This window comes from Rhinolophus ferrumequinum, chromosome 5 (genome assembly GCF_004115265.2).
Source record: "Rhinolophus ferrumequinum isolate MPI-CBG mRhiFer1 chromosome 5, mRhiFer1_v1.p, whole genome shotgun sequence".
Lineage (NCBI taxonomy): Eukaryota > Metazoa > Chordata > Mammalia > Chiroptera > Rhinolophidae > Rhinolophus > Rhinolophus ferrumequinum.
The window spans coordinates 32156817-32168838 of NC_046288.1; the positions used below are offsets into that span (position 1 = coordinate 32156817).

General features: G+C 34.9%; 1 protein-coding gene across 4 annotated transcripts in view; it reads left to right on the plus strand.

The window, feature by feature from the left end:
• The window catches only part of USO1 (USO1 vesicle transport factor), a 70032-nt gene that overhangs the window by 34451 nt on the left and 23559 nt on the right, over positions 1–12022 (plus strand). For all 4 annotated transcript variants that reach the window (XM_033106053.1, XM_033106050.1, XM_033106051.1 and 1 more), the window contains 3 exons: positions 945–1065; positions 8612–8790; positions 11017–11157. In XM_033106053.1, coding sequence (XP_032961944.1) covers positions 945–1065; positions 8612–8790; positions 11017–11157 — 441 coding nt within the window. The remainder of the gene's footprint in view (positions 1–944; positions 1066–8611; positions 8791–11016; positions 11158–12022) is intronic.

Here is a 12022-nt window from a genome sequence, read left to right on the forward strand (position 1 = left end):
ACTACTTTTGCTTTCTCTCTCATCTTAATGCTAAGACTTGACAGGAAAACGAGTAGAACAAGCTCAATAAAGCCATGGGCATTTTTGTCTCATATGAGTACTTATCTGCTTAGTACTGACAGCCAATAGCTAATTTGCCTTTTAACTACCTGTTTGCTGTTCCTCTTCCTCTTAAGATCTACTGTTTTCATAAAATATTGGCATCTCTTTGACCATCATGGTATTGTTGGGCTCTTAGGGACTCATAAAATACTTGTTGTTTGATAGTGAAATAAACAGAAATGGGTAACAGTTTTTCCTGAATAATAATAAAGAGGTTGCAGAATATGTAAACCAAATGCAGCCCAACAGGAGCTGAGAAAAGCTAACAATCAATCAGAGGCAAAGGCTACTGTGAAGTGTTTCATGTTGAACCTGCCATTCATGAGATATGAATTCTCTTTTTTTTCTTGCTATCAACTAAGAATTAAGTTTTGGGAATTTGGGGACCAGATAATTAAAAGAATATCCAAACTTCTTCTGCCATAATGTGATGATTTATATTCTTGAATTCATAATTTCATATCCTTACTATTACAAAGCATGTACAGAGGCATTCCTGAGACAGATGTACTCATGCTCAACTCTTACAGCACAACCACAATGAAAGCTATGGAATAATAATAATAGATGAGTATGCAAGAACTGTTGTATATTTATATTGAAAAGAGAACTAAATTAGGAATTGATAGACATGGATTCCATTCTAGGCTCCTTCTCTTCGAGATTAACTTTAGGGAGGCAAATTACTCATATTCTCTGTCCTTGTTTTCCTCATGTATAAATTGAAGGGGTTGGACTTGTGAAATTCCTACCACTTCTAAAATTCTGTGTTTTTTAAAAGTAATTTTAATATGTCTTGTAAAAGTTGTACTCCACTAAACATTATCTTTCTTCTCTATAAGGGTGTTTTACTACTACAGGCACTAACAAGAAGCAATGGAGCAATCCAGAAAATCGTTGCTTTCGAAAATGCTTTTGAGAGACTACTGGACATTATTACAGAGGAGGGGAACAGTGATGGAGGTAGAGTATAAAGAGATTGATTTGAAGAGATTCCTTTTGCACTCACTAAATTGTTGACTTCTATAGAATACGCTTGCAGGGAGAAATGAGGACTCATACTTTATATTCTTTCTTTCACTATGGTGTGTTGAGTATGGATTTCTTTTTATTTATCCTATTTGATATTTGTTAGGCTTCTGGAATCTAGATTGGTGTCTTTCATCATTTCTGGAGAATCTTGGCTCTTTTTCTGAGCTGTATCTCAGCTACATCTCAAATACCGCGCTGCAACATTTTCTCTTTCTGAACTCAGATTTAGTTCTGTCATCCAATTTAACTTTCATCTATCCTGGTTTTTCTTCTGTGTTGTCCATCTTTTTGTCTTTCCAGGCTTTATTCTGGATTATTTCTTCTGACCTGTTTTCTACTTCACCTATGTTTAATCTGCCATTAAATGTGTTCATTGAGGGTTTTTCCCCAGTTTTATTGAGATATAGTTGACATATAGCACTTTATAAGTTTAAGGTGTACAGTGTAATGATTTGAATCACATATATTGTGAAATGATTACCACAATAAATTTACTTAACATCCATCCATCAACTATTTAATGTTTCTTTCCTGAAAGTTCTGTTCGGCTCTTTGATAAACTTTCTGTGTAAATTTTTTATAATTTCCTTTTCTCTGCAGGTATTTTCAACTTATCTTTAATTTCTTTTTATATAAGAAACAATTATTTCATAGTTTTTGTCTGATAATCCCAATATTTTAAGTCTGTGGGTCTGGTACTTTTGCTGTCATCATTCTGATGCATGGTAAATATTTTCTGTGTATGGTTCTTTTTATCTTTGTGTTGTGTTGTAGTTAACAGATTATTTATGGGAATTTGAAGCCTAGGATGAAGATAATTTCTTTCAGAAAAAAACATGTTTGTTTCCACCAAGCCCTGGGGGTACAGTTTTTCTGGGATCACAATCCAGATTTAAGGCTTGAGATTTCCTAGACTACTCAGGCAGTGCAAACCCAGGCTGCAAGATCTTTGAGAACTACTTAACTTTTGGTTATTCTCATCCTGAGGATAAGCCCTTTGAAATCCCAGTGTATTAGGTGGAGAGTTTTCTATTAGATTCCTTCCCCACCTTGTATACGCCCTTTGCTTTAATTTATTTTTCCTCTGCCCCATGAGACTGTTAAAATGAAAGTTTTAGATTTTTCAAGACTGAGAAATGTACTCCCAGCCGAAAGTACTTTTATCCTTGTTTTACCTCTCTGGATATCCAGTTTCTCTTCAGTTTTAGCCTATTAAACTGTCAACTCTCCATTGCTCCTAGGGCTATTTTTTTTTTTCAATTCAGCATTTTTAGCTGTTTTTAATGAGAGATTGATCCAAAAACCTAGCACGAGGGTCAGAGGAGAAAATGGGTTTATTTGTATTCACTGAACTGGGATTAGCCAGTAGAGTAGTGTAGTCTATTTTTGGCTGTATGAATCTGGAGGGGAAGGCCTGCCTGAAGGTAAAGATTGGAGAGTCTTTAGAAAAAAGATGATAGAAGAAACAAAATTAGATAAACAAGAAAGATTAGATGAGTCACTTAGAGTGTGTGAAGGGTGAGAAGGGAAGTGCTAGGACGGAACCTAAGATATACCAATAGTTAAGGGATGGTACAGGAGCAGGTATTGGTGAGAGAAACAGGCTGAGACAAGAGGAAACCCGCATTTTAATGGGTTCAGGGGGAATGGAAAGCACTATTAGAAGTTACTGAGATCAAACAAGATAAGGGCAGAAATTTATCTGGGATTTAGAATATGGACCTCATCAGTGACCTTAGGGAGAGCAGTTGTATATAGTGTTTACTTCAGAATCCAGATTGCAGCATCAGTGGAGTGAGTTATAAGTGGAAAAATAGAATACTAGATAAAACTCTTATCAGGAATTTGGAAAAGGCAGGGGGGAGACGCGAACAGCAATTGGAGATTGACGAGCGTGTTTTTTTTTTTTTCCTAATTTTTTATGACATATGAAATATTTCAAACGTACAGAAAACAATAGAAGATAGCATAACAAACACTTGTACACCTACCATCCAATTCTATTAAATGCTTACATTCTGCCATACATATTTTAGATTTTTTTAAAGAAAAAAAAAACGCAGCAGATGGTTAAGTCCTTATAAACATTCTAATATGTTCCTCTACGTTCCTTCTCTGAGATCACAATATTCTGATTTTGTTGTTTTTCTCTCCCGTGTGTTTTTATACTTGTAATACCTGTTTGTGTGATTCTGTATACACATGTTATAGATTCATAAACAACATACAGTATTTTTTGCATATTTTCAAACTAGATAAAAAAGTATCCTGCTGAATATAATTTTACAACTTGCTGTTTTTATTCAACATTAGTTTTTTGAGATTTATTTATGTTGATACATTTTGCTATAGTTTATTCATTTTAAGTGCTATAATTCTGTAGTATGAATGTACTATGATCTATTTTTTTATTGAGTTGGCAATTATGTTGTATCTATTTTTACTAATACAAATTTTTTGTGAAAAGTCTTTATGTGTCTACTTGTATATGAAGTTTTTCTATGTTATATACCTACAAATAGAATTGTACTTTTTTCATCTTTACCAGATATTGCCAAAGGGCTTTCTTAAGTAATTTCATCCATCAAGTGTTTCCAAGTTTCTGTTTCTTCACATCCTTGTCAACTCTTGATTACCAATTTGATGGGTGTAAGATGATATCTCATTGTGATTTTATTTCATTCCTTAAACTAATGAGATTAAGCATAATTTTATGGGTATATTTACCATTTGTTTTTCTTTGCCTTTTACCTCTCTGAATTACTTGCGCATTTTCATGTAAGACCATTTTTTCTTTTCCAGTTAGTTACTGGGAGTTCTTTACGTATTCTGGATACTAATCCTTTGTTGATTATGCATGTTTCAAGTATCTTCTGGTCCATTTATAGTGTCTATTAAAGTTTTAAATTTTTATATAGTTACTTTTTTTATAGTTTATGTTTTTGTGTCTTGTTTAAGACATCTATCTCTACTTCAAGGTCATAGAGTTTCTATTTCTTCTACTAAAGATTTTAAAATTTTGTCTTTTACATTTAATTAATATGGATTTTTGCATTTGAACAATGGTATGAGGTTTGTAATCAAAATCTCCTATTAGAATATAGGAAAAATCTTCTATCTTGGCCCTTTTCAGAATTGTCTTAACAAGCCTTTTCCTTTTTGCTCTTTCATCTGAATGAAACTTGTTTTTGCTAGTCAAGTTCTGTGAAAATCCCCATTGGAATTTTGATGGGAAATGTATTGAGTTTACATAAGGAGAACTGTTATCTTTTCTATTGACTTTTTCCATCCATGAACCCAGGTATATCTCTTAATTTACTCATGTCTTTTATGTCTTTCAGTCATGTTTTATAATTTTGAGCAAAAGAATCTTACACTTTTTTTATTAGATTCATTCCAAGGCATCTTATAGTTTTTGTTACAATTTGAATAGGATCTTTTCCTATTGCATTCTCAAATTGGTTACTGCTTGATTTTTGTATATGAATCTTGTATCCAATCATCTTATTAAACTCTTAGTTCTTCTTGGACTTTCTGTATAAATAATCACATATTCCATAAATAAGAGTAATCTTTTTCCTTCCTTTTTAATTCCTAATACCACATTTCCTTTTTTGTCTTACTGCACTAATTAGAATCTTACAGTGTTGAATGTTGCTGACTTTAATGAGAATGCTGATGTTTTACCATTAAATTTCATTTTTGCTAAGAGTTTTTGTCATGAATGAATCTTGAATTTTAGTAAATGTTTGTTTAAACATCTATGGAGAGTATCAGATTTTTCTTCTCCTTTAATCTATGAGGACTTTTTCTTTAAAGTGGGAGAGACTCCAATAAACAATAAGCAAGTAGAGAAGGGGGACATACAGGAGAGAGAGAGGATCAATCTTTGGTACATAATACCTGAAAAAGGAGGAGGGAATGGAATTCAGAGTAGAGGTAGGAAATGGCTTTTAAGATAGGAGAATAAGTACATCTGCCATCATAACAGGGAAAGGCACAGGTGGAGATCCAGGTCCTCTGTCAGATTTGGTGATAAGGAGTTGAATTGCAGGCAGGGTCATATGCTAAGAGAGAAAGAAGAACACAGTTGATAATTAAGGAGAAGGTTAAAAAGTAGTCTTTTGGAGAATAGGAGAGGTAGTTCACTATTGTAATTAAGGAGATTTTCAGACAGGATAAAGGCCCCATTAAGGGTGTTCACCGTGATTTTACAGCAGTGCAGACTGTTTAATTATGTGATTCTCGCCTCCTCCCCACCACCCCAAAATCTCAGCTGCCTAGGTGCAGATGTAGTAAAAAAGCCAGACAGGCAGTTTTTCACAGGATTGTGCCTTTTCCAGGAAGTTGCAATGAAAAGACAGTGAGGTAAGAGAGTCCAACATACTATATATAGAGTGGAAGAAATGAAGATCTATATATAATAATCTAAGCTAGACTAGGAAGGAAGTAAAGACAGAGGGTGTTTCTGCAAAGGGAGAAAGAAGACTTGTTGATGGATTGAAAGTCTCACGGGAGCTACAGAACAGCTATTGAGAACACTTGATCTGGAAAGATAGCAGGTTTTAGTAATAGAGTGAGAATTATCTCTGAAGATGACGCCAAGGAACTGAGAGGTCCAGGTATTTACTGGTTGAGTGGCTGTTGCAGTTGAAATCAAGAGTGAAAGGAGAACGTGGAGAGAGAAAGAAAACTTCGAGTGAGATGCCAGTGATGTTTTCAGTGAATGAAGAATAGTGACCACGAGTTTGTTACGTAACTGCAGTGAGGAGTGGTAAAAGATGATACAGCTAGATGGCCTGATCTCAAGGGAACCGGAGATTTTTATGAGAGGATAGAGGAACTATGATTTCTAGAAAATGCATTGTGCTGGGAGGATCATAGATTCCATATGCATCTTAAGGTGCATGGGATTGAAAGCATGAATTGCCTTCACTTGAGAACAATGCAGGTTGTTGAAAGAAAAGGAGCATTTCATGAAGTGACTGAGGGTGTAGTAGGTTTTATTGACCAATATTTGGAAGTTTGAGGTAGTATCATGAAAGAGTTTGAAAGGAGATTAAGTAGGGGAAAGGAAACCCAAAGCATGCTGAGAAGATGGAAAAGCACAGGTGAACAGAGAGATGCATATTTTCAGAGGTGGCCGAGGAAAAATGGATTTTAACGTAAGGGGGAATTATCTAGGCTTCAGGATTGCTAAGACAAGTTCTAATAGTTCCTGGTAACTGGTAGTGGCCCTTGGGTCTAGAATTCACTTTGCACACTGGAAGGATGGCCTGCCCGTTATAGTGAGGGCTTTGACATTCTGTTTCCTCCAGAGCCTTCAGATGGTCCTAATGGCAGCTCTTATTTAATGGAGATTTATGGTTCTACGTAAGAGACAGACAGATACAGTGGTTCCTCCTCATGAGGAGGTTCCTCCTCGTGAGTATCAGTCACATGGTTCAGCAACTTGAGGTAAGGAGGCCTCCACCCTGGAGAGATCAGGACTGTTTAAATTGAAGATTCTTAAACAGTGTCTAAAATGTGCACCTTAGACATTTTATTTTAAGTTAAATATAATACATTTTTAATATACATTTTTTTACCAGTCTTTTGAGTTAGAGCCAGAACTTTTTCTTTCAATATGGGTCTGCCGATAAGAGTTTTTCATTATCTTTCTTGCGTATGTCACACCTAAAATAACATCATGTAGGATTTGCATTTTGGTTTCTTTAAAATGGAGTACAGGATCTTTATGGGTTTTTACAATTACTTATATTATTTTTTTTCAATTACTTTTCTTATTTTAGACTTGTATTACCCATACTTAACAACAGTATCCGTAATGACTTGCTTTCATTTTTTGCCAAAGACAAACTTAGTTTTGTAGTAGTTCATCGATATCCAATGCAAATAGCATGATAGATTTGTGAACAAAAGTAATTTATTAGATACAATACCAAAAGCATAATCCATGAAAGAGAACAATGATAAGTGGGACTTCATTAAAATTGAAAAATTCTCTGCAAACACACTGTTAGGAGAATGAAGAGATAAGCCGCAGACAAGAAGAAAACATTTTCGAAACACATATTTGAAAAAGGACTTGTATCTAAAATATACAGTGAACTCTTAAAATTCAACAGTAAACAAACAACCCAGTGAAAAAATGGACAACAGTGAGTAGACACATTACCAAACAAGATAGATAGATGACAAGTAGCATATAAAAAGAATCTCAAAATCATATGTCAGGAAAATGCAAACTAAAACAATGCACTATCACTATATACCTGTTAAGATGGCAAAAATCCAGACCACTGACAACACCAAAAGCAGGCAAGAACGTGAAACGACAGAAACTCCCATTCATTGCTGGTGGGAATTCAAAATGATATGCCACTTTGGAATGCAGTTGGGCAGTTCTTTATGAAGCTAAACATACTCCTGCCATACAATCCAAGTCATGCTCCTTGATATTTACCCAGATGAGTGGGAAAATTTTATCCACAAAATCCTGCACGTGAATGTTTATAGCAGCTGTATTCATAATTGCCAAAACTTGGAAGCAACGAAGATGTCCTTCAGTAGATGAATGAATAAACAAACTTTGGTACTTCCATACAGTGGAATATTATGCCACAATAAAAAGTTACCAAGCCATGAAAAGACATGGAGGGACCTTAAATGCATATTGCTAAGTGAAACTAGCCAGTCTGAAAGACTACATACTCTATAATTCCAACCATATGATATCTGGAAAAGATGAGTCTATATAGAGAAAGTAAAAAGATCAGTGGTTGCTAGGGATTTGGGGAGGGGAAGAAAGAAATGAATAGGTAGAACACAGGATTTTAGAACAGTGAAACTATCCCATAATACTGTAACGGTAGACACATGACATTATACATATGTCAAAATCCATGGAACTGTATGTACAACACAAAGAGTGAACCCTAATATGAACTATGAACTTGAATAATGTATCATTGTTCATTTATCAGTCATAACAAATGTGCCACACTAATTCTAAATGGTAATAATAGGGGAAGATAGAAATTTGTGAATGCCCTACTAGGATATAGAGACCTACTCTGTATCCTCAGCACAGATGGAGATATCAAGTGTATACATAGGGCAGACAGATAACTACATAATAATAAAAGGACCAGGGTACCATGAAAGCATGTAGCTCATGATGTTAACCTAGTCATTGGGTCTTGGTAATCATTCCTGAAGAAATGATGTTTAATCTGGGATTTGAAGAATTAATATGAGTTACTGAGGTGAGTGGATCAAGAGATCATTGGAGGACCCGAGAACAATGAGCATGCAGAATGTGGCTGTGGCCGTCAGGAGTCAGAAAGAGCTCTCTGCCTTGCCCTACAGAAGAGATGCTGAGCATGGAGATTTATCTTTTGTTAAATGTTTAGGAATTGAATTTTCCTTCGGATCTTATCAGCCTTAACACTTCCATTTCACATTCTTTCCTCAGGTATAGTGGTGGAAGATTGTCTGATTTTGCTGCAAAACTTGTTAAAAAACAACAATTCCAATCAAAATTTTTTTAAAGAAGGCTCATATATTCAACGTATGAAACCTTGGTTTGAAGTTGGAGATGAAAATTCTGGCTGGTCTGCACAGAAAGTAACTAATCTTCACCTAATGCTGCAGGTATACTGAACTTAGACATAAATGTGGTAAGAATTTTGACAGTGATCCTTTCAAAGAAAAGCAGAGTGCTTGTGTTTGATAAATCCAGGATGTTCAGATGTTCAGTTGGTTTCAGATGGGCTTTAAAAAAAAAGGCCTTTTAATATGGAGATTTGCAGTTACACTCAGATTCCCCCTACCCCCCAACACACGCACACACGCGCACACACACACACACACACACACACACACACAAACACACCACTCAACTTTAATAATTATTAATATCTGGTAATTTTGTTTCATCTTTTATTCCCCTCTCTTTCCCTGCTGGATTTTTAAATAGCAAATCCAAACATACAATTAATTTTTTTAATCTGCTTTCCTCAATTAAGGCTCTGATACAAATTTTAATATTCAGAATATTAAGTTCAACAAATAAATTCATTCAGTAAACGTTTACTGAGAGCCAGGCACTGAATGCTAGGAAATGAACGATAAGGGAAGGGAAGGGAAGGGAAGGGAAGGGGAAGGAGAAGAGGAAGGGAAAGGAAAGGGAAACTGAGTTTAATTCACTAATACATTCTCCATCTCAAAGACTGAGTAGGTGATGCATTCATGACTTCACAGTCCACAGATTATCTGCTTTTCAGCCTATTAGAGTGCTCTGTCTGTATAGTTATATATTCAGGGTTGCTTGTATTTCAGGTTCTCTATTATGTACCAAATGAAAATGTATCATAAATGATGATAAACAATCCTATTTGGATAGATACATCCTAACGAATTTTTCATCATTATAGTTATAATCATGATGGAATTCTAAGCCACTAAAAATTGAAATTAATCTGTTTAAGGATATTTCGTTCAAATTTTGCAGATTAAATTTTGGGGAAGAATCCTTTTGAAAGATTTTTGGTCATAAAACATTTAAATGTTTTTCTGTAATGATAGTTTAATGACCGGTTCTGCCTATTATCTCTACAGAAATCCCTTCTATGCCATTTTTTGTGCAGATACTGCCAATGACTCGCAGAAATTTCATTACCTTTTGAGAGAATCTTTTTCATTGTTGGGTAGTTCTAATTATTAAAAACGTAATCCATATAATGAGTCAAAATCTGCTTTCTTTTCCTTGTAATAATTAGTCCGTCTTTCTTCAGCCATCCTTTATACCTCTCTGTCATCTAGAAATTTGATAATTTTTTTATTCATCAATAAAGATGTCCAACTGCTATTAGATGATATTAAGAAATTATTGTTGATTTTGTTAGGTAAAATGACTTGATGACTGGTTTTTAAAATCTGTATCAATCAGAGATACATATAGAAATGTTTATAGGAGAAATGATGTATAGTTTGGTATTTGCTTTAAAAAGTTTTTTGAAGTAGGGATAGGAGGAGAATACATTTAAAAAACAACAACAACAAATCCACAGAAACCTAACTAGAAGGGTCCAAGTACAGGAACCAGTGTGTAATCCTAAAGCCTTTCTCTAGTGACCTCAATTTATTCATCAACCCTCTTAATAAAGTATTATAAATATCCCATTTGATTTTGATATACAAGATTTTATAGACACATACATATAACTCTAGTTTTAAAATGCAAGATATAAAATTATTTTGAAGATGTAACTGTGATGAACACTTGTTTAGGATGACATTTTTCATGTTTCTGAAATTTCACGTTCAAGTTCAGACTACTCATGGGATCATAATTAGGAATTTAATTAGCATTAACAACCACCGAGGCCAACCCTTTGCCTAATGCACGAATCTTCTACCGCGTCTCCAGTTGTTTGTTTTAGCCTGTTTTTAAATTTTTACAGTTTAGGGGGAATTTATCACACCTCGGTCCATTCTGATTTCAGACCTGCTCTATGATTAGGTAGTTCATCCTTACTTCAATAAGAAATCTACCACCCTGTTACTTATTCGTGTATTCATTTATTGAATATGAACTATGTCACAAATACTGTACTTGTTGGGGGATACAAAAATGACCAAGGTAATTTCTGCTCTCTGGGAGTTCACAATCACTGAAGGAGACAAACTTAAGCAAAAAAAGGGTAAGTAATATGTCCTAGAGCAGAACTATTGAGATGAGAGCATAAAGGAAAGAGCACCCAGTACTGGCTGGGCAGTTGAGGGAGTCCTTCACATCAATTTTCTTGTTCTTATAGATCAAATTTGCCTCAAGACTTTGAAATCTTTAAAAGATTTTGTTTTCTATTTCTTTCTCAGCTTGTTCGTGTCCTAGTATCTCCCACCAATCCCCCTGGTGCTACCAGTAGCTGCCAGAAAGCTATGTTCCAATGTGGCTTATTACAGCAACTTTGCACTATCCTAATGGCTACTGGAGTTCCTGCTGACATCCTGACTGAGGTAAACCAAAGGAAGGCACAGACTGCTCTGTGGATGTTGAAATCCTAGGGATTATTCAGAAGATTAAGATATCAGCTGAAGGAAAAACAGTACTAGTTAACCGGTTTTAGATGTTAAATTCCTTATTGATTCTACTAAAATGTAATTAGCATAGTGATGACAGTATCAGTTCTAAAAGGTGGACTCATTTTTCAAGTTTAATAATATATAAATAATGTTAAAGTTTAGAAGATTTGTCATTAATTGTATTGTGTTCAACGGGAGTCACAGGAGAATTCATATTTTTAATTTTGAGAACAATATGACTTAGTCTCTGTCAAGTAAGACTTGAGTCTTTAAAGTGGTCTTATTCTCAGCATGATAAAATCTTTCTCCCTGGAGGATGGCGTTTTCTGTTTCCTGCCTATTTAAAAGAAGAAGTTAGTTTGAAGAAAAAAAAGTTTGTTTATTTAAATCATCTTTGTATTTTTCTTAACACATGCACATTGAAAGCACAAGCAACAATAAGTTTTATAACAAAACAGCTATCTTCGGCATCAGTCCTCCCTCTGAAGTCCCACTCACTACCCGCCCTGTGTAACCCTCCCACTTTACTTTCTCCTGTTACCCCAGTAATGTATATTGAAATCAATAATCAGGGTTTATAGTTTTATGACTATACTAATACTGCTCCCTGCTAAGCCAAACAGAGCCCTGTATCTTTCATTTTAATATCCCTTTCCCTTTCCTGCAGTATAATAAGTGTTCCTTTTTCATTTTGTAGACTTTCTGTGTATCTGTGCATGTTGATACTATGATATGCTTAACACGTTGTTCCCCATCCCAGGCCTTTTTCTGGAAGCCTTCAATCGTCCTACTCCAGTAT